The 27,995-nt window shown below is 40.9% G+C and overlaps 4 protein-coding genes across 13 annotated transcripts; 2 read left to right on the forward strand and 2 right to left on the reverse strand.

The window, feature by feature from the left end:
• The first annotated feature begins 16,025 nt into the window (after positions 1-16,025).
• LOC105684910 (mismatch repair endonuclease PMS2) lies at positions 16,026-18,865 on the forward strand. 2 transcript variants are annotated; one of them, XM_012398633.3, is made up of 5 exons: positions 16,026-16,255; positions 16,324-16,483; positions 16,562-17,838; positions 17,948-18,197; positions 18,285-18,865. In XM_012398633.3, the coding sequence occupies exons 1-5, from the start codon at positions 16,169-16,171 to the stop codon at positions 18,617-18,619; spliced, it is 2,109 nt and encodes a 702-aa protein (XP_012254056.2). In that variant the 5' UTR covers positions 16,026-16,168; the 3' UTR covers positions 18,620-18,865. The 2 variants fall into 2 exon arrangements, with proteins under 2 accessions (XP_012254056.2, XP_048515418.1); XM_048659461.1 differs by having other exon boundaries at positions 16,125-16,255; positions 16,334-16,483.
• A 486-nt stretch (positions 18,866-19,351) lies between these two features.
• LOC105684911 lies at positions 19,352-23,212 on the reverse strand. Of its 4 annotated transcripts, none has more exons than XM_020851750.2 (8): positions 23,071-23,212; positions 22,625-22,943; positions 21,619-22,257; positions 21,210-21,515; positions 21,017-21,083; positions 20,766-20,927; positions 20,075-20,180; positions 19,352-19,804 (listed from the first exon to the last, which is right to left on the reverse strand). In XM_020851750.2, exons 2-8 carry the CDS (start codon positions 22,791-22,793, stop codon positions 19,679-19,681), a joined length of 1,575 nt encoding a protein of 524 aa, XP_020707409.2. In that variant the 5' UTR covers positions 22,794-22,943; positions 23,071-23,212; the 3' UTR covers positions 19,352-19,678. The 4 variants fall into 4 exon arrangements, with proteins under 4 accessions (XP_020707409.2, XP_012254064.2, XP_012254057.2 ...); XM_012398641.3 differs by having other exon boundaries at positions 21,210-21,506; positions 22,625-22,940; positions 23,071-23,211; XM_012398634.3 differs by having other exon boundaries at positions 22,625-22,940; positions 23,071-23,211.
• LOC105684913 (dual oxidase maturation factor 1-like) lies at positions 22,843-26,116 on the forward strand. 6 transcript variants are annotated; one of them, XM_048659477.1, is made up of 11 exons: positions 22,843-22,969; positions 23,832-24,002; positions 24,086-24,143; positions 24,309-24,443; positions 24,525-24,626; positions 24,697-24,850; positions 24,924-25,162; positions 25,280-25,396; positions 25,482-25,606; positions 25,698-25,837; positions 25,927-26,116. In XM_048659477.1, exons 2-11 carry the CDS (start codon positions 23,841-23,843, stop codon positions 26,027-26,029), a joined length of 1,335 nt encoding a protein of 444 aa, XP_048515434.1. In that variant the 5' UTR covers positions 22,843-22,969; positions 23,832-23,840; the 3' UTR covers positions 26,030-26,116. The 6 variants fall into 6 exon arrangements, with proteins under 6 accessions (XP_048515434.1, XP_048515433.1, XP_048515431.1 ...); XM_048659476.1 differs by lacking the exon at positions 22,843-22,969 and adding an exon at positions 23,297-23,430; XM_048659474.1 differs by lacking the exon at positions 22,843-22,969 and adding an exon at positions 23,635-23,768.
• Positions 26,117-27,981, reverse strand: LOC105684912 (probable splicing factor, arginine/serine-rich 7). Its single transcript, XM_012398642.3, has one exon. It carries the CDS (start codon positions 27,760-27,762, stop codon positions 26,272-26,274), a length of 1,491 nt encoding a protein of 496 aa, XP_012254065.2. The 5' UTR covers positions 27,763-27,981; the 3' UTR covers positions 26,117-26,271.
• Between the last annotated feature and the right edge of the window lie 14 nt (positions 27,982-27,995).

The raw sequence follows: 27,995 nt of genomic DNA on the forward strand, positions 1-27,995 counted from the left end.
GTCAGGGTTGTGTTCGACTTTGATTTAGAGGCTATGCTCCGATGAAACGTCAAAGGTGTGTCACGAGTTCTTAATTAGTGAGTTTTTAGCAATTGTATCAATAGCAATACGTTCTTTCACCGGACTGATGAAACTAGAAGGTATTATAATTGATCCAACCCATTGCGAACTGTCATCAATTCTCTCTTGTTCTTCCAATTTGCTCATGAACTATTCAATCACCTTAGCTGCCAACAAACAGTGTCATCAATCACCTGGGAAATTCAGTGTACCGATTCTACTGAAACAAATATAGAACGTTCCAATGTACAGAGATTTCCACATGCTGGAGGAGCCAGAAGCCGACAAACCTGCATTTTCCAACCAGACGTTGCATCTATATTCAAATGAATTTGACAAGTAGTTTCGCTGTTGCTTAATATCTATTGTCCATCCCAAAAATTGCATACGCCTGAAGACTGTCGCCTCTGATCCTCTGACTGTCTTTCATCTCGAGACCAAGAGCACAATTACCTAAATGAAGGAGTAATTATAATGACATGTCATCGTTAGTATTCGTAAACGTCAGGGTTGCGTTCGACTCGATTGAGAGGATATGCTCCGATGAAATGTCAAAGGTGTGTCACGAGTTTTTGATCAGTGAGTTCTTAGATCAGTAAGTTTTGACGCCATGTAGCTAGAGTAGCACGACCTTAGACTTGTTTCCAGATGTCGACCGGATATTTTCTATCTTTGCCTTTCTTTCCTGATTTCTTTTCGAATTTGAGTCAATCTTTCAATTGATCCGCCAATTACTGCATTTCCTGGCCTTCCTGGAGGTGTCCCGTGATCCAGAACCGATGGGACGTCATCCTGGATTTATTCCCGATTTTTTCCTATTTTTTTCCGATTTTTTAAAATATGTTTGAATTTTAGCGCCGCTGGTCACGTGGCCGCACTCGCCGATACAGCTAGCGCCATGTGGCGGATTTTTCGTGAACTACTAAAACGAGTTGCGGCCAGCGCCATCTTGCGGAATTACGGCGAACTAAAAAAAGATGGCGCCACCTGCGACTCGACCACGTGGTCGAGAAACGAGTGGGGCCCGTCACGAGGCTAGACGTTTCGGTAGTTCACGAAAAATCCGCCACATGGCGCTAGCTGTATCGGCGAGTTTTTAGTTCACCAAAAATCCGCCCATGGCGCTAGTGCGGTCACGTGACCAGACCACGTGACGTCAGAATGGCGGAAAAATTCAAACATAATTTAATATATCGGAAAAAATAGGAAAAATTCGCAAAAAATCAGAAAAAAATCGAGAATTAATGTAGGATGACGTACCTTCGGTTCTGGATCACAGGGAACCTCCAGGAAGGCCAGGAGATGCAGTCATTGACGGATCAATCAAAAAATTGACTAAAAATCGAAAAAAAATCAGAAAATGCAGGAAGAAATAGAAAATATCCGGTCAAAATCTGGAAACAAGTCTAAGGTCGTGTTACTCTAGCTGCAGGGCGTCAAAAACTCACAGGACATGAAGGAAGTCCACTAATTCGTTAAAAATTAGATTAAACTTGAAAAAGATTCAGGAGAAGAGGGAAAAATAATAAATAATGATGACAGAGCAGTAGTTGTATGTACTTTGATCTTGAAAACTAGAATCTGAATACATAATTGAACAACGACTAAGAGCTATCAAGGTTTTACAATTTTTTGACTCCTCAAAGCAGTAGAGTACAGCAGTCAATTAATTTAAACAGAGGATTAGTATTTCCATCGTTTCTGAGCCTCAAATATCTGGAAAAGCCGGAACTTGAGGAACTAGAGTTCATTATTGACTCTGAAACAATAGAAGCAAAGACCAGAGTCTCAGCGATTCTGCAGTCTTGCTAGCATGATACAGCATATGTTTCAAATGTTTTAAACTAACTTATTCTGAGATTTTCGAACTTGAGAACATGAATTCGTCGAATTAAGCGTGCCACGACTTGAAGCTACAGAGTTGATTAAATTTCTCTGCTCATTACAGTGGAAAGTTTGCTATCACTCGATCAATCCGATAAGCAAGACATTTTGGCGAGCACAGTCGGATTTCTGGGCTCAAAATGAGTAAGAAACCAAAGCGCAGAATATCAATCGTACTTTCTCGACCCGAAGGAGCTGTATTCTTCGCTTTCCAAATGTCCGGAACAATCTTATTTTCATGTAGTTTGTTTGCAGCGACTCAGATCCGTCGACTCAATCAAGACACAACTCGGAACCATCGAAATATATTGATAATTCTACGTTCTGCAACAAAGAATCAGCTTATTAATCGACCGGTCGTCGGATAAATTGAATTAAGTAGCAGCTGCGGATTCTCAAACACAAAATAAATGACGATACCTATATTACGGCCTCAGAAACACGAGCGTGTCGACTGGACCGAGCAATTCCGGATACTCGTCGAGAGATCTCCATTTTTTCGCTCGGAAATGCGAAAAAATGGCCATAGCGTGCAAAGTTCAGTCAAAGAACAGCATTTGTTCCTGAAACAAGTATGAATATTCCAATGTTTATAGATTTCCACATGCTGGAGCGAACAGAAGCCGACAAACCTGCATTTTCCAACCAGACGTTGCATCTATATTCAAATAAATTTGACTAGTAGTTTCGCTGTTGCTTAAATCTATTGTCCATCCCAAAAATTGCATATGCCTGAAGACTGTCGCCTCTGATCCTCCGACTGTCTTCGATTTCGAGACCAAGAATGCAATTACCTGAATAAAGGAATATTTACAATTACATGTCATCATTAGTATTCGTAAACGTCAGGGTTGTGTTCGACTTTGATTTAGAGGCTATGCTCCGATGAAACGTCAAAGGTGTGTCACGAGTTCTTAATTAGTGAGTTTTTAGCAATTGTTTCAATAGCAATACGTTCTTTCACCGGACTGATGAAACTAGAAGGTATTATAATTGATCCAACCCATTGCGAACTGTCATCAATTCTCTCTTATTCTTCCAATTTCCTCATGAACTATTTAATCACCTTAGCTGCCAACAAACAGTGTCATCAATCACCTGGGAAATTCTGTATACCGATTCTACTGAAACAAATATAGAACATTCCAATGTTTATAGATTTCCACATGCTGGAGCGAACAGAAGCCGACAAACCTGCATTTTCCAACCAGACGTTGCATCTATATTCAAATGAATTTGACAAGTAGTTTCGCTGTTGCTTAAATCTATTGTCCATCCCAAAAATTGCATATGCCTGAAGACTGTCGCCTCTGATCCTACGACTGTCTTCGATTTCGAGACCAAGAATGCAATTACCTGAATAAAGGAATATTCACAATTACATGTCATCATTAGTATTCGTAAACGTCAGGGTTGTGTTCGACTTTGATTTAGAGGCTATGCTCCGATGAAACGTCAAAGGTGTGTCACGAGTTCTTAATTAGTGAGTTTTTAGCAATTGTATCAATAGCAATACGTTCTTTCACCGGACTGATGAAACTAGAAGGTATTATAATTGATCCAACCCATTGCGAACTGTCATCAATTCTCTCTTGTTCTTCCAATTTGCTCATGAACTATTCAATCACCTTAGCTGCCAACAAACAGTGTCATCAATCACCTGGGAAATTCAGTGTACCGATTCTACTGAAACAAATATAGAACGTTCCAATGTACAGAGATTTCCACATGCTGGAGGAGCCAGAAGCCGACAAACCTGCATTTTCCAACCAGACGTTGCATCTATATTCAAATGAATTTGACAAGTAGTTTCGCTGTTGCTTAATATCTATTGTCCATCCCAAAAATTGCATACGCCTGAAGACTGTCGCCTCTGATCCTCTGACTGTCTTTCATCTCGAGACCAAGAGCACAATTACCTAAATGAAGGAGTAATTATAATGACATGTCATCGTTAGTATTCGTAAACGTCAGGGTTGCGTTCGACTCGATTGAGAGGATATGCTCCGATGAAATGTCAAAGGTGTGTCACGAGTTTTTGATCAGTGAGTTCTTAGATCAGTAAGTTTTGACGCCATGTAGCTAGAGTAGCACGACCTTAGACTTGTTTCCAGATGTCGACCGGATATTTTCTATCTTTGCCTTTCTTTCCTGATTTCTTTTCGAATTTGAGTCAATCTTTCAATTGATCCGCCAATTACTGCATTTCCTGGCCTTCCTGGAGGTGTCCCGTGATCCAGAACCGATGGGACGTCATCCTGGATTTATTCCCGATTTTTTCCTATTTTTTTCCGATTTTTTAAAATATGTTTGAATTTTAGCGCCGCTGGTCACGTGGCCGCACTCGCCGATACAGCTAGCGCCATGTGGCGGATTTTTCGTGAACTACTAAAACGAGTTGCGGCCAGCGCCATCTTGCGGAATTACGGCGAACTAAAAAAAGATGGCGCCACCTGCGACTCGACCACGTGGTCGAGAAACGAGTGGGGCCCGTCACGAGGCTAGACGTTTCGGTAGTTCACGAAAAATCCGCCACATGGCGCTAGCTGTATCGGCGAGTTTTTAGTTCACCAAAAATCCGCCCATGGCGCTAGTGCGGTCACGTGACCAGACCACGTGACGTCAGAATGGCGGAAAAATTCAAACATAATTTAATATATCGGAAAAAATAGGAAAAATTCGCAAAAAATCAGAAAAAAATCGAGAATTAATGTAGGATGACGTACCTTCGGTTCTGGATCACAGGGAACCTCCAGGAAGGCCAGGAGATGCAGTCATTGACGGATCAATCAAAAAATTGACTAAAAATCGAAAAAAAATCAGAAAATGCAGGAAGAAATAGAAAATATCCGGTCAAAATCTGGAAACAAGTCTAAGGTCGTGTTACTCTAGCTGCAGGGCGTCAAAAACTCACAGGACATGAAGGAAGTCCACTAATTCGTTAAAAATTAGATTAAACTTGAAAAAGATTCAGGAGAAGAGGGAAAAATAATAAATAATGATGACAGAGCAGTAGTTGTATGTACTTTGATCTTGAAAACTAGAATCTGAATACATAATTGAACAACGACTAAGAGCTATCAAGGTTTTACAATTTTTTGACTCCTCAAAGCAGTAGAGTACAGCAGTCAATTAATTTAAACAGAGGATTAGTATTTCCATCGTTTCTGAGCCTCAAATATCTGGAAAAGCCGGAACTTGAGGAACTAGAGTTCATTATTGACTCTGAAACAATAGAAGCAAAGACCAGAGTCTCAGCGATTCTGCAGTCTTGCTAGCATGATACAGCATATGTTTCAAATGTTTTAAACTAACTTATTCTGAGATTTTCGAACTTGAGAACATGAATTCGTCGAATTAAGCGTGCCACGACTTGAAGCTACAGAGTTGATTAAATTTCTCTGCTCATTACAGTGGAAAGTTTGCTATCACTCGATCAATCCGATAAGCAAGACATTTTGGCGAGCACAGTCGGATTTCTGGGCTCAAAATGAGTAAGAAACCAAAGCGCAGAATATCAATCGTACTTTCTCGACCCGAAGGAGCTGTATTCTTCGCTTTCCAAATGTCCGGAACAATCTTATTTTCATGTAGTTTGTTTGCAGCGACTCAGATCCGTCGACTCAATCAAGACACAACTCGGAACCATCGAAATATATTGATAATTCTACGTTCTGCAACAAAGAATCAGCTTATTAATCGACCGGTCGTCGGATAAATTGAATTAAGTAGCAGCTGCGGATTCTCAAACACAAAATAAATGACGATACCTATATTACGGCCTCAGAAACACGAGAGTGTCGACTGGACCGAGCAATTCCGGATACTCGTCGAGAGATCTCCATTTTTTCGCTCGGAAATGCGAAAAAATGGCCATAGCGTGCAAAGTTCAGTCAAAGAACAGCATTTGTTCCTGAAACAAGTATGAATATTCCAATGTTTATAGATTTCCACATGCTGGAGCGAACAGAAGCCGACAAACCTGCATTTTCCAACCAGACGTTGCATCTATATTCAAATAAATTTGACTAGTAGTTTCGCTGTTGCTTAAATCTATTGTCCATCCCAAAAATTGCATATGCCTGAAGACTGTCGCCTCTGATCCTCCGACTGTCTTCGATTTCGAGACCAAGAATGCAATTACCTGAATAAAGGAATATTTACAATTACATGTCATCATTAGTATTCGTAAACGTCAGGGTTGTGTTCGACTTTGATTTAGAGGCTATGCTCCGATGAAACGTCAAAGGTGTGTCACGAGTTCTTAATTAGTGAGTTTTTAGCAATTGTTTCAATAGCAATACGTTCTTTCACCGGACTGATGAAACTAGAAGGTATTATAATTGATCCAACCCATTGCGAACTGTCATCAATTCTCTCTTATTCTTCCAATTTCCTCATGAACTATTTAATCACCTTAGCTGCCAACAAACAGTGTCATCAATCACCTGGGAAATTCTGTATACCGATTCTACTGAAACAAATATAGAACATTCCAATGTTTATAGATTTCCACATGCTGGAGCGAACAGAAGCCGACAAACCTGCATTTTCCAACCAGACGTTGCATCTATATTCAAATGAATTTGACAAGTAGTTTCGCTGTTGCTTAAATCTATTGTCCATTCCAAAAATTGCATATGCCTGAAGACTGTCGCCTCTGATCCTACGACTGTCTTCGATTTCGAGACCAAGAATGCAATTACCTGAATAAAGGAATATTCACAATTACATGTCATCATTAGTATTCGTAAACGTCAGGGTTGTGTTCGACTTTGATTTAGAGGCTATGCTCCGATGAAACGTCAAAGGTGTGTCACGAGTTCTTAATTAGTGAGTTTTTAGCAATTGTATCAATAGCAATACGTTCTTTCACCGGACTGATGAAACTAGAAGGTATTATAATTGATCCAACCCATTGCGAACTGTCATCAATTCTCTCTTGTTCTTCCAATTTGCTCATGAACTATTCAATCACCTTAGCTGCCAACAAACAGTGTCATCAATCACCTGGGAAATTCAGTGTACCGATTCTACTGAAACAAATATAGAACGTTCCAATGTACAGAGATTTCCACATGCTGGAGGAGCCAGAAGCCGACAAACCTGCATTTTCCAACCAGACGTTGCATCTATATTCAAATGAATTTGACAAGTAGTTTCGCTGTTGCTTAATATCTATTGTCCATCCCAAAAATTGCATACGCCTGAAGACTGTCGCCTCTGATCCTCTGACTGTCTTTCATCTCGAGACCAAGAGCACAATTACCTAAATGAAGGAGTAATTATAATGACATGTCATCGTTAGTATTCGTAAACGTCAGGGTTGCGTTCGACTCGATTGAGAGGATATGCTCCGATGAAATGTCAAAGGTGTGTCACGAGTTTTTGATCAGTGAGTTCTTAGATCAGTAAGTTTTGACGCCATGTAGCTAGAGTAGCACGACCTTAGACTTGTTTCCAGATGTCGACCGGATATTTTCTATCTTTGCCTTTCTTTCCTGATTTCTTTTCGAATTTGAGTCAATCTTTCAATTGATCCGCCAATTACTGCATTTCCTGGCCTTCCTGGAGGTGTCCCGTGATCCAGAACCGATGGGACGTCATCCTGGATTTATTCCCGATTTTTTCCTATTTTTTTCCGATTTTTTAAAATATGTTTGAATTTTAGCGCCGCTGGTCACGTGGCCGCACTCGCCGATACAGCTAGCGCCATGTGGCGGATTTTTCGTGAACTACTAAAACGAGTTGCGGCCAGCGCCATCTTGCGGAATTACGGCGAACTAAAAAAAGATGGCGCCACCTGCGACTCGACCACGTGGTCGAGAAACGAGTGGGGCCCGTCACGAGGCTAGACGTTTCGGTAGTTCACGAAAAATCCGCCACATGGCGCTAGCTGTATCGGCGAGTTTTTAGTTCACCAAAAATCCGCCCATGGCGCTAGTGCGGTCACGTGACCAGACCACGTGACGTCAGAATGGCGGAAAAATTCAAACATAATTTAATATATCGGAAAAAATAGGAAAAATTCGCAAAAAATCAGAAAAAAATCGAGAATTAATGTAGGATGACGTACCTTCGGTTCTGGATCACAGGGAACCTCCAGGAAGGCCAGGAGATGCAGTCATTGACGGATCAATCAAAAAATTGACTAAAAATCGAAAAAAAATCAGAAAATGCAGGAAGAAATAGAAAATATCCGGTCAAAATCTGGAAACAAGTCTAAGGTCGTGTTACTCTAGCTGCAGGGCGTCAAAAACTCACAGGACATGAAGGAAGTCCACTAATTCGTTAAAAATTAGATTAAACTTGAAAAAGATTCAGGAGAAGAGGGAAAAATAATAAATAATGATGACAGAGCAGTAGTTGTATGTACTTTGATCTTGAAAACTAGAATCTGAATACATAATTGAACAACGACTAAGAGCTATCAAGGTTTTACAATTTTTTGACTCCTCAAAGCAGTAGAGTACAGCAGTCAATTAATTTAAACAGAGGATTAGTATTTCCATCGTTTCTGAGCCTCAAATATCTGGAAAAGCCGGAACTTGAGGAACTAGAGTTCATTATTGACTCTGAAACAATAGAAGCAAAGACCAGAGTCTCAGCGATTCTGCAGTCTTGCTAGCATGATACAGCATATGTTTCAAATGTTTTAAACTAACTTATTCTGAGATTTTCGAACTTGAGAACATGAATTCGTCGAATTAAGCGTGCCACGACTTGAAGCTACAGAGTTGATTAAATTTCTCTGCTCATTACAGTGGAAAGTTTGCTATCACTCGATCAATCCGATAAGCAAGACATTTTGGCGAGCACAGTCGGATTTCTGGGCTCAAAATGAGTAAGAAACCAAAGCGCAGAATATCAATCGTACTTTCTCGACCCGAAGGAGCTGTATTCTTCGCTTTCCAAATGTCCGGAACAATCTTATTTTCATGTAGTTTGTTTGCAGCGACTCAGATCCGTCGACTCAATCAAGACACAACTCGGAACCATCGAAATATATTGATAATTCTACGTTCTGCAACAAAGAATCAGCTTATTAATCGACCGGTCGTCGGATAAATTGAATTAAGTAGCAGCTGCGGATTCTCAAACACAAAATAAATGACGATACCTATATTACGGCCTCAGAAACACGAGAGTGTCGACTGGACCGAGCAATTCCGGATACTCGTCGAGAGATCTCCATTTTTTCGCTCGGAAATGCGAAAAAATGGCCATAGCGTGCAAAGTTCAGTCAAAGAACAGCATTTGTTCCTGAAACAAGTATGAATATTCCAATGTTTATAGATTTCCACATGCTGGAGCGAACAGAAGCCGACAAACCTGCATTTTCCAACCAGACGTTGCATCTATATTCAAATAAATTTGACTAGTAGTTTCGCTGTTGCTTAAATCTATTGTCCATCCCAAAAATTGCATATGCCTGAAGACTGTCGCCTCTGATCCTCCGACTGTCTTCGATTTCGAGACCAAGAATGCAATTACCTGAATAAAGGAATATTTACAATTACATGTCATCATTAGTATTCGTAAACGTCAGGGTTGTGTTCGACTTTGATTTAGAGGCTATGCTCCGATGAAACGTCAAAGGTGTGTCACGAGTTCTTAATTAGTGAGTTTTTAGCAATTGTTTCAATAGCAATACGTTCTTTCACCGGACTGATGAAACTAGAAGGTATTATAATTGATCCAACCCATTGCGAACTGTCATCAATTCTCTCTTATTCTTCCAATTTCCTCATGAACTATTTAATCACCTTAGCTGCCAACAAACAGTGTCATCAATCACCTGGGAAATTCTGTATACCGATTCTACTGAAACAAATATAGAACATTCCAATGTTTATAGATTTCCACATGCTGGAGCGAACAGAAGCCGACAAACCTGCATTTTCCAACCAGACGTTGCATCTATATTCAAATGAATTTGACAAGTAGTTTCGCTGTTGCTTAAATCTATTGTCCATTCCAAAAATTGCATATGCCTGAAGACTGTCGCCTCTGATCCTACGACTGTCTTCGATTTCGAGACCAAGAATGCAATTACCTGAATAAAGGAATATTCACAATTACATGTCATCATTAGTATTCGTAAACGTCAGGGTTGTGTTCGACTTTGATTTAGAGGCTATGCTCCGATGAAACGTCAAAGGTGTGTCACGAGTTCTTAATTAGTGAGTTTTTAGCAATTGTATCAATAGCAATACGTTCTTTCACCGGACTGATGAAACTAGAAGGTATTATAATTGATCCAACCCATTGCGAACTGTCATCAATTCTCTCTTGTTCTTCCAATTTGCTCATGAACTATTCAATCACCTTAGCTGCCAACAAACAGTGTCATCAATCACCTGGGAAATTCAGTGTACCGATTCTACTGAAACAAATATAGAACGTTCCAATGTACAGAGATTTCCACATGCTGGAGGAGCCAGAAGCCGACAAACCTGCATTTTCCAACCAGACGTTGCATCTATATTCAAATAAATTTGACAAGTAGTTTCGCTGTTGCTTAATATCTATTGTCCATCCCAAAAATTGCATACGCCTGAAGACTGTCGCCTCTGATCCTCTGACTGTCTTTCATCTCGAGACCAAGAGCACAATTACCTAAATGAAGGAGTAATTATAATGACATGTCATCGTTAGTATTCGTAAACGTCAGGGTTGCGTTCGACTCGATTGAGAGGATATGCTCCGATGAAATGTCAAAGGTGTGTCACGAGTTTTTGATCAGTGAGTTCTTAGATCAGTAAGTTTTGACGCCATGTAGCTAGAGTAGCACGACCTTAGACTTGTTTCCAGATGTCGACCGGATATTTTCTATCTTTGCCTTTCTTTCCTGATTTCTTTTCGAATTTGAGTCAATCTTTCAATTGATCCGCCAATTACTGCATTTCCTGGCCTTCCTGGAGGTGTCCCGTGATCCAGAACCGATGGGACGTCATCCTGGATTTATTCCCGATTTTTTCCTATTTTTTTCCGATTTTTTAAAATATGTTTGAATTTTAGCGCCGCTGGTCACGTGACCGCACTCGCCGATACAGCTAGCGCCATGTGGCGGATTTTTCGTGAACTACTAAAACGAGTTGCGGCCAGCACCATCTTGCGGAATTACGGCGAACTAAAAAAAGATGGCGCCACCTGCGACTCGACCACGTGGTCGAGAAACGAGTGGGGCCCGTCACGAGGCTAGACGTTTCGGTAGTTCACGAAAAATCCGCCACATGGCGCTAGCTGTATCGGCGAGTTTTTAGTTCACCAAAAATCCGCCCATGGCGCTAGTGCGGTCACGTGACCAGACCACGTGACGTCAGAATGGCGGAAAAATTCAAACATAATTTAATATATCGGAAAAAATAGGAAAAATTCGCAAAAAATCAGAAAAAAATCGAGAATTAATGTAGGATGACGTACCTTCGGTTCTGGATCACAGGGAACCTCCAGGAAGGCCAGGAGATGCAGTCATTGACGGATCAATCAAAAAATTGACTAAAAATCGAAAAAAAATCAGAAAATGCAGGAAGAAATAGAAAATATCCGGTCAAAATCTGGAAACAAGTCTAAGGTCGTGTTACTCTAGCTGCAGGGCGTCAAAAACTCACAGGACATGAAGGAAGTCCACTAATTCGTTAAAAATTAGATTAAACTTGAAAAAGATTCAGGAGAAGAGGGAAAAATAATAAATAATGATGACAGAGCAGTAGTTGTATGTACTTTGATCTTGAAAACTAGAATCTGAATACATAATTGAACAACGACTAAGAGCTATCAAGGTTTTACAATTTTTTGACTCCTCAAAGCAGTAGAGTACAGCAGTCAATTAATTTAAACAGAGGATTAGTATTTCCATCGTTTCTGAGCCTCAAATATCTGGAAAAGCCGGAACTTGAGGAACTAGAGTTCATTATTGACTCTGAAACAATAGAAGCAAAGACCAGAGTCTCAGCGATTCTGCAGTCTTGCTAGCATGATACAGCATATGTTTCAAATGTTTTAAACTAACTTATTCTGAGATTTTCGAACTTGAGAACATGAATTCGTCGAATTAAGCGTGCCACGACTTGAAGCTACAGAGTTGATTAAATTTCTCTGCTCATTACAGTGGAAAGTTTGCTATCACTCGATCAATCCGATAAGCAAGACATTTTGGCGAGCACAGTCGGATTTCTGGGCTCAAAATGAGTAAGAAACCAAAGCGCAGAATATCAATCGTACTTTCTCGACCCGAAGGAGCTGTATTCTTCGCTTTCCAAATGTCCGGAACAATCTTATTTTCATGTAGTTTGTTTGCAGCGACTCAGATCCGTCGACTCAATCAAGACACAACTCGGAACCATCGAAATATATTGATAATTCTACGTTCTGCAACAAAGAATCAGCTTATTAATCGACCGGTCGTCGGATAAATTGAATTAAGTAGCAGCTGCGGATTCTCAAACACAAAATAAATGACGATACCTATATTACGGCCTCAGAAACACGAGAGTGTCGACTGGACCGAGCAATTCCGGATACTCGTCGAGAGATCTCCATTTTTTCGCTCGGAAATGCGAAAAAATGGCCATAGCGTGCAAAGTTCAGTCAAAGAACAGCATTTGTTCCTGAAACAAGTATGAATATTCCAATGTTTATAGATTTCCACATGCTGGAGCGAACAGAAGCCGACAAACCTGCATTTTCCAACCAGACGTTGCATCTATATTCAAATAAATTTGACTAGTAGTTTCGCTGTTGCTTAAATCTATTGTCCATCCCAAAAATTGCATATGCCTGAAGACTGTCGCCTCTGATCCTCCGACTGTCTTCGATTTCGAGACCAAGAATGCAATTACCTGAATAAAGGAATATTTACAATTACATGTCATCATTAGTATTCGTAAACGTCAGGGTTGTGTTCGACTTTGATTTAGAGGCTATGCTCCGATGAAACGTCAAAGGTGTGTCACGAGTTCTTAATTAGTGAGTTTTTAGCAATTGTTTCAATAGCAATACGTTCTTTCACCGGACTGATGAAACTAGAAGGTATTATAATTGATCCAACCCATTGCGAACTGTCATCAATTCTCTCTTATTCTTCCAATTTCCTCATGAACTATTTAATCACCTTAGCTGCCAACAAACAGTGTCATCAATCACCTGGGAAATTCTGTATACCGATTCTACTGAAACAAATATAGAACATTCCAATGTTTATAGATTTCCACATGCTGGAGCGAACAGAAGCCGACAAACCTGCATTTTCCAACCAGACGTTGCATCTATATTCAAATGAATTTGACAAGTAGTTTCGCTGTTGCTTAAATCTATTGTCCATTCCAAAAATTGCATATGCCTGAAGACTGTCGCCTCTGATCCTACGACTGTCTTCGATTTCGAGACCAAGAATGCAATTACCTGAATAAAGGAATATTCACAATTACATGTCATCATTAGTATTCGTAAACGTCAGGGTTGTGTTCGACTTTGATTTAGAGGCTATGCTCCGATGAAACGTCAAAGGTGTGTCACGAGTTCTTAATTAGTGAGTTTTTAGCAATTGTATCAATAGCAATACGTTCTTTCACCGGACTGATGAAACTAGAAGGTATTATAATTGATCCAACCCATTGCGAACTGTCATCAATTCTCTCTTGTTCTTCCAATTTGCTCATGAACTATTCAATCACCTTAGCTGCCAACAAACAGTGTCATCAATCACCTGGGAAATTCAGTGTACCGATTCTACTGAAACAAATATAGAACGTTCCAATGTACAGAGATTTCCACATGCTGGAGGAGCCAGAAGCCGACAAACCTGCATTTTCCAACCAGACGTTGCATCTATATTCAAATAAATTTGACAAGTAGTTTCGCTGTTGCTTAATATCTATTGTCCATCCCAAAAATTGCATACGCCTGAAGACTGTCGCCTCTGATCCTCTGACTGTCTTTCATCTCGAGACCAAGAGCACAATTACCTAAATGAAGGAGTAATTATAATGACATGTCATCGTTAGTATTCGTAAACGTCAGGGTTGCGTTCGACTCGATTGAGAGGATATGCTCCGATGAAATGTCAAAGGTGTGTCACGAGTTTTTGATCAGTGAGTTCTTAGATCAGTAAGTTTTGACGCCATGTAGCTAGAGTAGCACGACCTTAGACTTGTTTCCAGATGTCGACCGGATATTTTCTATCTTTGCCTTTCTTTCCTGATTTCTTTTCGAATTTGAGTCAATCTTTCAATTGATCCGCCAATTACTGCATTTCCTGGCCTTCCTGGAGGTGTCCCGTGATCCAGAACCGATGGGACGTCATCCTGGATTTATTCCCGATTTTTTCCTATTTTTTTCCGATTTTTTAAAATATGTTTGAATTTTAGCGCCGCTGGTCACGTGGCCGCACTCGCCGATACAGCTAGCGCCATGTGGCGGATTTTTCGTGAACTACTAAAACGAGTTGCGGCCAGCGCCATCTTGCGGAATTACGGCGAACTAAAAAAGATGGCGCCACCTGCGACTCGACCACGTGGTCGAGAAACGAGTGGGGCCCGTCACGAGGCTAGACGTTTCGGTAGTTCACGAAAAATCCGCCACATGGCGCTAGCTGTATCGGCGAGTTTTTAGTTCACCAAAAATCCGCCCATGGCGCTAGTGCGGTCACGTGACCAGACCACGTGACGTCAGAATGGCGGAAAAATTCAAACATAATTTAATATATCGGAAAAAATAGGAAAAATTCGCAAAAAATCAGAAAAAAATCGAGAATTAATGTAGGATGACGTACCTTCGGTTCTGGATCACAGGGAACCTCCAGGAAGGCCAGGAGATGCAGTCATTGACGGATCAATCAAAAAATTGACTAAAAATCGAAAAAAAATCAGAAAATGCAGGAAGAAATAGAAAATATCCGGTCAAAATCTGGAAACAAGTCTAAGGTCGTGTTACTCTAGCTGCAGGGCGTCAAAAACTCACAGGACATGAAGGAAGTCCACTAATTCGTTAAAAATTAGATTAAACTTGAAAAAGATTCAGGAGAAGAGGGAAAAATAATAAATAATGATGACAGAGCAGTAGTTGTATGTACTTTGATCTTGAAAACTAGAATCTGAATACATAATTGAACAACGACTAAGAGCTATCAAGGTTTTACAATTTTTTGACTCCTCAAAGCAGTAGAGTACAGCAGTCAATTAATTTAAACAGAGGATTAGTATTTCCATCGTTTCTGAGCCTCAAATATCTGGAAAAGCCGGAACTTGAGGAACTAGAGTTCATTATTGACTCTGAAACAATAGAAGCAAAGACCAGAGTCTCAGCGATTCTGCAGTCTTGCTAGCATGATACAGCATATGTTTCAAATGTTTTAAACTAACTTATTCTGAGATTTTCGAACTTGAGAACATGAATTCGTCGAATTAAGCGTGCCACGACTTGAAGCTACAGAGTTGATTAAATTTCTCTGCTCATTACAGTGGAAAGTTTGCTATCACTCGATCAATCCGATAAGCAAGACATTTTGGCGAGCACAGTCGGATTTCTGGGCTCAAAATGAGTAAGAAACCAAAGCGCAGAATATCAATCGTACTTTCTCGACCCGAAGGAGCTGTATTCTTCGCTTTCCAAATGTCCGGAACAATCTTATTTTCATGTAGTTTGTTTGCAGCGACTCAGATCCGTCGACTCAATCAAGACACAACTCGGAACCATCGAAATATATTGATAATTCTACGTTCTGCAACAAAGAATCAGCTTATTAATCGACCGGTCGTCGGATAAATTGAATTAAGTAGCAGCTGCGGATTCTCAAACACAAAATAAATTACGTCACAAGACTGAGGTCACTATATTTAGTTATACGTCCCAAGTCGATGTCAATACAATATCAATACAAATGATGACACGAATGTAGGTATACATTTTGGTATACATACTATTAATGAACCTGTAAACGCTAACTGAAAATTAAATCACGTTTTTTGTTAAGAAAGATCTAGTGACCGTTACCATCCGTTACTCACCGATTCATTCTGCATGAGTGTACGTACGCACGCACATGTATACAGTACGTACGTACGTAACCGGCGCGTTCCCCTGACGGTACACAAACCGCACATCCAAGATACACATTAAGTGGTTTTTACACCAGTCACAAGCATATGCATTCATTAAGCTGTATATGTAGAACTTCTTTTCAATTGGGGGAGAAATCAGCTATTTCTGAAAATCACTAAAAATGGAAGATGCTGTACCGACAACAGAGTCATCAACGAAGATAGTGCCTATAAACAAAGACGCTGTGCATCACATTTGCTCTGGACAGGTTAGCCCGCCAGCACAATAATGCAATTTATGACCGCGAATAACGTGGAATGTCGTTTAAATTATTAGGTCATCCTAGATTTAGCAACCGCGGTGAAGGAATTAGTGGAAAATAGCCTCGATAGTGGTGCCACTTTAATTGAGGTTAAATTGACAGATCATGGCCGTACTTGCGTCAGTGTTAGCGACAACGGGTCTGGCATTGCCGAAGAAGAGTTTGAGGGTGTGGGTAAGAAACTTTCCGTGTTATTTGAACTTGATCGAGTAAAATTGAAAAGAGTCTCTAACCTGTATCTATTTCGAACAGCGTTGAAACATCATACGTCAAAACTACGGTCTTTTTTGGATCTGACGGATATTAGAACTTTTGGATTCAGAGGTGAAGCTCTAAGTTCTCTCAGCTCATTGTCAGAGCTAAGCATGATTACACGACACAGAAGCAGGGACTATGCTTATAAGCTGGAGTTTGATAGAAATGGATCTTTAAAAGCCAAGAAACTCTGTGCCAGAGACATGGGAACAACTGTCTATGTCAAAAACCTGTTTAAAAGCCTTCCTGTGAGATACAAAGAGTTTCAGAGAAACTTCAAAAAAGAATTCACAAAAGCCATTCAGGTCTTGTACGGATACTGTCTGGTGTGTACAAATATTAGGATAACATGCAGCAATACAGTTTCAGGGAAACAGTCAACTCCCATCGTTGTGACTTTGGGTGCTGCCAGTGTCAGAGATAATATATTATCTGTGTTTGGCAAAAAAGCACTAGACGGATTAATTCCTGTTAAACAGATTCCTCCAGATGATTCTGTACTCCAAGAATATGGCTTGTCCTCAAATGATGCAGAAGGCATTTCCTCGAACATTAAATGGGAGTGTTACGTTTCAAGCTGCACGCATTTTATGGGAAGATCCTCTCCTGACAGACAATTTCTTTACGTAAATAGTCGTCCCTGTGATCCTGTGAAGGTCACAAGGCTCATCGGTCATGTTTATCACAAGTATAACGCCAAACAATATCCGTTTGTCTTTCTGAATTTGATTCTGGAGCGAAATCGTACCGACGTAAATGTCACCCCTGATAAACGGACGATATTTTTGATCCAAGAGTCACTCATTCTAGCATCTCTTAAGTCGAGTCTCATACAAACATGGGAAAAAACTCTGGGAAGTTTGACCGCTACAAAATTAGATGAGACACTCTTCTCCTTCAAGAGAAGTGCCTCGCCAACTTCTCATGTATACCCAATTACTAAGAAACAACAAATTGCCCCAGGGAAAGTAGAGCAGAATGATTTGGAACAAACAGACGGCCTTTTGTCGAACATTACAGAAGTAATAATAAATGAGAGAAATATACCAGGATTTGGACAATCAACAAAATCGACCATTTTAAGAATGGTAGTGAATCTTGATTCAATAAGGCAAGCGATTCGTGCACAAAGGGCAGGGAAAGTAACGCTTGAGGATATACAAGATCAGAAGCGCACAAACAAAGTTAGATTTAGGACCAAGATAGCACCAAATCTTGGAAAAGATGCAGAGCAAGAATTACGTAAAGAGCTGTCCACAGATTCCTTCGATAAGGTTTAGTCATTTATATCGTATTACAGGTCTCAATCTTTAAGTTGAGACAAAGTACCGTAGTCGTTCATTTATCATACTTGCTTCTAGGGTATCTGATTTGTGAGTACAGATGGAGATTGTGGGGCAATTCAACCTCGGATTCATAATTGCACGGTATAAGGAGGACTTGTTCATCGTGGATCAACATGCCAGTGATGAAAAGTACCGCTTCGAAAAATTGCAAGGTGCAACCAAGCTCCACACTCAACAGCTGATTGTTCCCCGGCGGCTAAATCTGTCCTCGCTTAATGAAACCATACTAATTACAAATCAACCGACTTTCATCGACAACGGATTCACCTTCAACATCAACGAGCAATGTAAATCAAGCCCATATTCATGAATAGTGTGTTGATTAGTACTTAACATCGTTACGTGTAAAAATTGGCGCTTTTGCATCGCTTTAGGTGAGCCTGGACATCGGGTGGAATTAACAGGGATCCCAGTAAGTGGAAATTGGCAATTTGGCCAAGAAGACATCGAAGAATTGATCTTTTTAATCAGTGAAGGTAGAAGTGAAGATAGCCTTGATTGTAGCAACGGTATACCTCGCCCAAGTAGAGTACGACAGATGCTTGCTTCTCGAGCTTGTCGTGGAGCAGTGATGGTAGGCAAGGCGCTGAACGGCACGGAAATGCGTCGTCTTCTGCTGCAAATGGGTCAGATAAATAATCCCTGGAGTTGTCCCCATGGGAGACCCACCATAAGACATTTGTTATGTCTGTCGCTTCTCCATCACTGATCCCACTTTTTCTGTTTTAATTAATCGAATTTGAATATCCCACGGACGCATCGGCTAATTATTAGCGGATCGCGGTCTGTTCTTTTTTTTTTTTTTTTGCGTAACGTTTCATTTCACTTTGTATCTATAAAATTATTTCAAGAGTGACATGTTACCATAAGCATGTGACGATAAGTAATTATCAGGAGGATTTTAGTGTCCGGGATTGATTATACCATGTGACATCAATAAATTTCTTCTTAGTAATTTTGAATTGGGTATATTGCATTAGGCTATTCAAAGATATCATTTTGAAGCTACTATGAACGTATGGTGTCACAAGCATTGTGAATCGAATAATTTTGCCAATCGTTCTCACCTGAAAATTGAATAATGAATGGCCCTCATTGACAACCACATTTATAGAACCACTTTTGTGCCGTCATCTCATGTTGGGAACAGAAGGACATTAAAAATTTCTGTCGCACGGCCATGTGATAAATAGTATTGGTCTTCAGCGGGATTCGGCTCTCGTAAAAAGAACAAGTATAGCGAACGCTGCTGTTAATGTATGAGTTTTTTTGATACGTGAACGACGAAAATGAAACACACCATAATACTTTGTTGTAGAATTTTTCTACAGCTTCGTACAACAGTGATAAAGATAAAAAGAAGGAAATGAATTTCCTTTCAATCGCAAGCTGGAAAAATTGGCCGGGAATACGAGGGCGGACAAATGCTCTCAGCAACAAATGAACGGGCAACTGCTTTTATTTTATGGATCACGTAAAGATCGTGATCGACGATACAATGAACGATCATTGGAACTAGGAGATTCAATAATGTTCTGCATCCTGTATCATAATGATAATTTTTCACGGAAAAAATATTATTGTTCGATAACCTTGATTCTAATTGTATGCCATACTGAATAGTACGAAGATGAAAGATCTTTGGATATGATAAGTCCATACCTATGTAAAGGTATGGAGTATAGTAAAGCGCCAGGTAACCCGAGGAAGCTCGGTTTAAATTCTCCGATCAAAGCCCATACATTATGGCCAGGTATTGCCATAGGTACTACATCACGTGATCCTCAGACGATGTTGATCCAGACCTTCGGTTGCCCAGGTTTTTCGATCCAGCCGGGGTTGCGGGCGTCGGTTCGTCGTGAAAAAGTGGATTCTTAACTTCCATTTCGCCGGTCTTTGATAAACAGGGATAAATTAGATCGCATGATTTTCAACCGTTGTCTTACACCTGCCTACTGTACACCTGTACTGTGTATCGCGCTGCAGATGTAGAAATTGAAAATGGGAATATGATTGGAATTGTAAAATATAAGCACAGGGGCAACAAGAGAGAGATCACATCGAATCTCTACTCAATATACGTGAGCCTTGGTGTCCGTAAGAGATAACAATGAGGTAGGCACCAGGCGTGCAGATGATAATCGGCTGTTGTATATTTACGTACCGGAGCAAGCCCAGGGCACTCGTACACGGTGTAATCACCCTCCTCATTCTCCTCGTCACTTTCTGCCTCGGAGACGGAACCAGGATCACGCCCCGTTGCGGTTCGACTGTAGGGAAATGTTCAGGTTGAAACAATATTAACGATCGTTCGGCATATCGGACATTCCACGTCAAACAGGCCACTTTTTCCAAAACATTTTTTGAACTTGCTGAAACCTTTTCGACGTCTCGAGGGTTCGCAAAAACCCTACTTAGATCATTTATTAAAGCTAAAAGTCGAAATTTCTCAAAGCTACGATTTATGATTTTTCAATCGAATTGAAAATTGTCAAGCCGAAAAATACCAACTCTAAGGCCTTAGATGTTCTCGAAATTAGGGCTGAAATTCAACGTTTTTTGTCATAGACTCTTCTATGGTATTTTGAGGTACTTTGATATCAGGAATCCGAATCTGAAAGCCAAATTCATCTGTCTATAAACTCGCAATTATAGCCATAAATCGTAGCATTTGGAAATTTAGACTTTTGGCGTTAATCAGAGGTCTGAGCGTGATTTTTGAGACTCGCCAAGTCGTCGAAAAATTTTCATCAAGTTCAAAAAATATTTTGGAAAAGGTGGCCCGTTTAACGTGGAATGCCCCACATGTAGCTCTGATTTATTTAATTCGATGGCGCAACTTCTGAACATTATACCTTTCCATTGCTATGATCTGTTGCTTTTGATGCTGATAGTGGTACATCTGCGCGGATTGAGCAAGTCTTCGATCTCCCGACGGCGAAGAGTCTCTGTTGGGTCCTGTCACCCCATACGCTGGGTACTCGACATCAGCTGCCGCCTTGACCCCACGCTGTATTCTAATGAAAATTATCACCGTTTGGTCGCTTTACGTCGATCCAATGATATCACAGGTCGATATTACAAGTATTCTTAATTGTATATATACCTGCACCAGGTCAGACTGATGAGTACCAGGACAAACATCGCTGCAGCACTGCACCCAGCGACGACGGCTTAAATTTAGCCAGTAAAATTATCGATAGCGTATACACGTAATACATATGTTGGTATATCTATTATACGTCTGTCTGACGTCCAACGTGCATAGGTATACATGGCGTGAGTAAGCATGGACTCACCAACGAAGTAGATCTCGTTCCGAATCTTTCGATCAAGGCACCGTACCAGAAGGCCATGGTTGTCCGCGCGACGTTGAACCGAGCCCGATCGATCGATGAGTTGATTAGCGTTGTCATCATCAACGCTGCTGTCGCGGTCTTCCAAGTTGAGATTCACCGTCTCTTGCGAAGAGTGCTGGCGAGATTGGACGTCTCGCAATTCTTTGAACCCCACCAGTTGTGGGAGGTCTTCGTTCTTCGTCCGGAGAATCCGCTCAGCGATCTCTACTTTGTTCAGTGGATTCGCTTTGTATGCGTCTGTAAAAACTGTGTGTATGTACGATTATACCGATATTATATTTTCCATTAGATAAATGTTGTGGGAGACTGTTCCCGAAATTTGATTTCTGATTAGCGAAAATATACTGACGAGTGGAGACCGGAGTTTCCTCATAGTAGCGAGGATCATCTGGTTTTATGAAGGGTCCCTGCCTCAGGGACCCGAAGTCTAGGAAGGTATAAGTGAAGTCCGGAACCGTTTTCGCGCGCTCGTTGTTGTGACGTAGGTACCCTGGTTTCGGATTTGAGAGAGTCAAGTATGAGAGCGGGGCTTCTTTCATTCCGAGCTCGGGAACGCTCTCGCGGCGAGGATGAAATTTCTGGAGATGCTGCGGGAAATCGGCCCCGGCGCTTGGTGCGTTGTAATCAGGATGGTTAATTTCGTGACTTGGAGAACTGTGATCCAGATGATAAATTTCTCTAGGGTTGCTCCGCACACCAGTAACAAGCTCCTGCAAGACTTCGTTAGAGTCAAGGTTATCTTCAACTACTAGACCGACCCGCTGCGCAAGATGGTCATTGGTAAGATGCCTTTTCTGTTTTGAAAGGGAGTGTGCCATGTTCGATCTCTTAGCAAGGGTGGCCAGGTACCGGCGAACCGTATCAGAGTCCCTAATGGTTCCCAGACGATGCTGTAACAGGCTGTAAAGGGCATTTTGATTACCCAAGTTGAACAACCTTGCCAGTTGCTTCAAGTGGACGTCTTCGGGTGGGGAGCCAGCTGGATTATCTGGAACAGACGTGAGCGGAATTGGGATAAAAACGTCAACAAAAGAACATAACTAAACAGAGATCAATGAACAAAATAATCGAAAGCAACCGAACAACAAACAACGGCGGTCCCCTTAATCTCACCAGACAATATATAGCGTCAGCCGTAATATGCATATGTATACTCTTTTGATTTGTGGCCGTATATGTATACACATACATGTACTTATTACATACAATTCAGCAAACGAAATACTGCGGTGTATTTACATCGTACACCTACCAGCATTAACCGTGTCCCAGGCGATGTTTTTTGCGGTACTTGTGCCGTACCCGTTTAGGGTATGTGTGTTCATTCATCATAGGGGCTATGGATTATAACTCACCTATGAAGTAGCGGGGATCCTGGGTAGCAAATGTAGAGATGAAACTGAGCGAAACGAGGAACGCGCACGGGAAAAACCTGCAAGGCATCCTCGTCGCTTCCTGACTCACGGCACAGCTGATAGGGATTCTACAGTCGAAGAATTGTCCTTTCCATATGCAAGGTGTCATTCATGAAGTCCTCCAAGTATTTGATCCGAGTTTGCGCCTTCGCGTTCAACACTAATCAATATTTTTACTATCCTATATTCTTCGCTTCCCAATTTGCTACGCCGCTACGAGGCCACAGTTGTGGGAGTTGTGGTTACAGCTGTACACCTGCTTTTAACAGAAACATATGTAAAGTTGTAAGTAAACTAGTAGACATAGCATCCTGTCAGTCGGTAGCATTACATTTATTACAAAAATCACGACGTCACGTCACTCGATGTAATATAGATAGAATCACCTGATCAATGAAAATCGATGCAGTTCATCGATCGATATGGGAGCTTGTGAGCGCACTGTATACACACATACATATGTATACTACTACGATGTGTAGTGACATGCTGATGACAACGATGTAATGGTCCTATTCATGAAGTCCTATTATTACATCGTTCTAATACCGACTATTCTGATCTTTTATTCTCAATGATCTGATAGTGACTGATACGATATTGATATGGAAATAAATGCCAGTTATTTGAAGGCTTCAAACTTATATCGCGGGACGCCACCTATTGGTACTGATAACATCTGTAATTCTGTGACCGACGCCGGCGCTGTTAAATACCATCGCAACTAGAACGAGATCGACAACAGAGTAATGATACCTTCTGTCTTAAAAAAAAAAAATAATAATTATATCGAGCCTACCCCGGGGCAACGGCACTGGTAAACGATTATACCTCGACCAAAATTTTCAAATTGCAACAGATTTTACAGGATTAGCGGTTCTGACAAGTTGTTACATCGAAGAACTAAGACCGTATAAAATTATTATTATGCCACAACATGAATAGATGCTCAGCTTGGCATCCTCGAGGAAGCGGATGTTGAACCTCGATAAGAAATCTTCTCATACCATGAGAGCCTGCCTGATAATTAAATTAGCACGTATTCATGGATATTGACATTTCCTCAACGTTTCTCACAGACAAGGCACGATTGCACAAGAGTAACTGCTCGTTTATTGATTTTACCTCAGTTAATTTTTTTAAACAGTGTAAAGCGATGGGGTATTTCAATTATGGAAGAATGGAAGGTTTTCCATCGCAGTATCCTGGAAAAAAATCCCCTGTAACTATCGATGTCCTTGAAGCCGGTCTGATTCTGGCATTTGTCATCGTTGCCACCGCCTTTTTGATTATCATTTTAGGCTTCAGCCTCAAGAGGGTATGTATGTCAGATTTACTCATTGTAATTTCAAACAATGTGATCCAATGGTACAATTATTTGTGTCTCATTATTCAATTCAGAGCATCAATGCCTTCTTCAAAGTTTTTGCCAGTCTTACAATCGGATGTTGTTTAATGCGTAAGTGAATTATAATTTGCTACTGCAATTAGTCAATAGTAATTCTATGATTACCAGAGCGGGTCCTCTGGTTATCATGATTGATTACCATATAAGTATGCATGATTACCATACATGCTCAGGTATAGTATGCAGGCTGATGTTACTATTTATTTCAAATTTTAGTCGGAAATTTCGGGCAAGAATGGGAAGTGGGTAGTGTGGCAACCAGAACTCCTTATCGCGCTGGCAGTCCGCATCAAATAAACGCGAGCATCGGCATAAAGTTGGGCTTGCGTTCAATAAATATCACATTGGATGGTAAATTGTTGAGAACTATATTCTGCACTTTGTAAATTACCACAGCCTTATTTGCAATAATAACGACTACGACAATTTCAGGATACACTGAAACAGGCTCTCCTCTTGAAAACGAGACAATCAATTACAACGAAAGATTCTCATGGACGTGGGATCAGGGACGGCTTGGATTTGGCCCATACGGTTAATATAGTGAGAACTAAGCGATCGCGCGACGGACTGAACTAATAAGAATTATTACTTTGATTCTCAGCTGGTTTGCTGCAACGAACTTTCCGGGAGGCTCAAAGAAAGGGTGTGCCTATTCCAATTCTTTCTATCATTGAGTACTTAGTCGTTGATGGGGAAGGTCTGCGATATGGCAGATTTTATCGGACAGCTGGGTGGTACACGCATATTCTAATGTGGTGAGCCAAAACGAATGATACTGTTTGTTCTTCTTTATCGTTTTCCACTAATACAGTATAACTGATCCTAAAGTTTTCTGCCACCTGTTGCTCTCAATAGGACCGCCTTTACTACCTGGCTTTTAGCAAACGCATTTTTGATCAGCGTTGGACGCTATGCAGCATATTTTCTTGGTCTGACTGGCCTTTTGCAGATCTTGGCCTGCATCGTCTGGGTTATTGTTCGTAATCCCTATCCACTCAGTATCCCCTTTGAAAATGGCACAATAACTCCAAGTTACGGGTCCCATTTCTGGATAGTATTCGTTTGTGGTAAAGTTCTGTGAAAAATTGATTCAAATTTGAAATGAAAAAAAAAATCGAACGCAAACATACTTATTGCATAATTTTTAATAACCTTATTAAACGATTCTTTGCGGAATAAAATAGGCGTCACATGCGTGTTACTTGCCATGATAATTGTCATAATGGACCTCAGATTTCCTGACGAATTATCCAGTTTTCTCGGGTTGGATCCCATCTCCGACTACGACGAGTATGTGCTCAGTGAGTACTCGTGATAACTATGTTCGAGTCTCAGTTTCCTACGCTATGGTTTGGTGATTGGTAATTTTTTTCCTTTGAATATTAGAACAGAGTCAAATTGAAGTTTTGAGGAGAAAGAATGGAATGCGGTCCAATTTAATGGAGATGCGGTCACTTGGTGAGGAGGTTGATCAATCTTGGGTTCAATCGCTGCACAAGGATCCCACCATGGTAAGTGGATAGTTTCACATATGAAAAAATTGATGATAAGTAAGGTGAGGAAACATAGAAACAAGCTAACATATGATTGCTAATTTTTCAGACAGTTTTAAAGAGACGCTCCTCCGCTACCAAGGCACAGAAAGCTTTGTTTAGATTGCCGTTACCGGTTACCCCCGCAATTGATGAATCGGCAGATGACGATTCCCCAATTTACGAGAATCGCTACATCGCACAGCCAAGGTAATCAAAAAGGTTTTATTATACGCGAATCTCTATGTATGTGTTAGAACGTTTCGGTTTTACTTGAGAATACCAAATATTCATTTCAGTGGGTCGGACATAATGCAAAAATCAACAGTAAGTCACAGTCGGGAGAAACTTTGTCCACCGCTGCCGAAAAAAACCAAGAACCTACAGAACAGAAGAAATTGACTAGCGAACTATTTGGTGGGTCAACTTCCATTATTTTCACATGTATATGATACTAACATTCTTCTAAAATAAACTTGAAACTCACAATTGAGATGTACATTTTATTTTATAGAAGTTTATTTCACAAAACGAATCCACTTCGGTCCGTAATTACAGATAATTATTATTCATAATTGATATCTGATCGACGGGTGAAGATTAGTCTTACAATTAAATCCAAGAGAGTATGTGAAGATGCGCAATTAATTCTCGGATTCTACACTATCTTTACTCTCGCAGTACTCTGAACCACCGCGATTTTTTTCATCCGACTTTGAATCTTTCTCCGATCTCTTCTCTTTGCTAGATTTTTTATCGCTTTTTTCCCTCTCATTTTTTTCCAGCTTGTCTCCGTCATTCTTTTTCCCATTATTGTCCAACTTGTCCTTGCTACGACGTTCCTTATCTTTGTCCTTCTCCTTGTTTTTTTCCGAGTATTTTGATTTTGCGGTGCGAGATTTTGACTCGGACCTAGATTTCCTGCATCTAGACTTGGATCTTTTACCACGAGATGGTGAGCGGCTCCTCCTCCGTCCCGGTGACTTCTTCTTGCGATCTTTAGATCTGCTTCTAGTTCGACGAGTTTTTGAATGAGATCTCCTAGATTTGGATTTAGACCTATGACGTCCTCTAGAACTGCTTCTTCTGCGAGATGGAGATTTTTTCTTACGATCTCGGGAGCGTGATCGCTTTGACTTTGACCTCGATCTACGACGATGACGAGAACGAGAACGTCGATGCCTAGATCTAGATCTTTTACGAGATCTGGATCGCCTGCTTCTTCCCTTAGATCTGGATCTAGATCTGCGACTTCGTGAGCTACTTCGACTGCGCTTATCCTTGGAAAGCATCCCGATCATGGGATCTATGGCAGCAGATATCAAGTTATGCGCTTCCTTCACCCTAGACATAGCTTCTTCGATTTCTTTCTGAGCAGCCTCGTTGCTTTTGGCCTCAGGTTTAGCAATAGATTGAGTAGAGTGATAAATTTTAATTGGTTTTTCTGCCAGTGGCTGACCGTTTAGCTGGAGTGCAGGGACAACGGATGCCTGTTCAGAAAGTTCGACAAGGGCGTAATGTTCAGTATCTGAATCTCTTGTGCAAATTCTCAGATATTTAATTTCGATATTGTTTTCAGCAAAGAAGTCTAGCAGCTGATCCGTTGAAACCGAAGCTTCAAGATTTGCAATAACCAAAGTTCGGCGGATCTCTTCAATTCTTCTGCTATCCAAGTGCCCTGGTAGGTGTGGATATGACGGCAAGCCATTGGTCTCCAACTTTGGATCGATTGTGGTTATCACATGATTAGGTGGTAGTCCCTCAATCGCATTGACTACATTGGCAGGGAGCTTTGGCTCAGAAGGATACAAGCCTGGCACAACTGTACCATTATTTGTCAATTCAAGAGCCCTCTGCTCATCGGGAATATCTCCATTCTGATAGGGGATTACAATCAGAGCACGATCAATAAATACTGTATTGGTCATATGCTGAGCGACAGCAACGCTCCCTTGCTCATGGAATTTTATGTAACATATTCTAGACTGAACGGGTACAGCAACGTCCCTTATCGTGGGATACAACCTGATATCTTCGATTTTGCCAAGATACCCGAATAGTGTTTGCATTTGGTCCTTGGTTGCTTGCGGTGCGATATTGGTGACTTGCACCACTTTCGTTGACCCAACGGCCATATCCTCGGTATTTCTGAACCTGACTTCAGTTTCCGGTTGGTTTCTACAGTTTCTACACCGGAGTATTGGTCAGGTTGACAACGGCATTGTAACAAACCCAAAAAACGTCTTATTTTCGCTCGCTCACAACACTTTTATAGGGTTTTCCCTCCGATGCTTCGATTTCAAGGCTTTCGCAACCCCGAGAAACAGCGAACGGACGCATGGACGCACAGCAGTAAGCCATGGACTGC

This window comes from Athalia rosae, chromosome 8, assembly GCF_917208135.1.
Source record: "Athalia rosae chromosome 8, iyAthRosa1.1, whole genome shotgun sequence".
NCBI classification, from domain to species: domain Eukaryota; kingdom Metazoa; phylum Arthropoda; class Insecta; order Hymenoptera; family Athaliidae; genus Athalia; species Athalia rosae.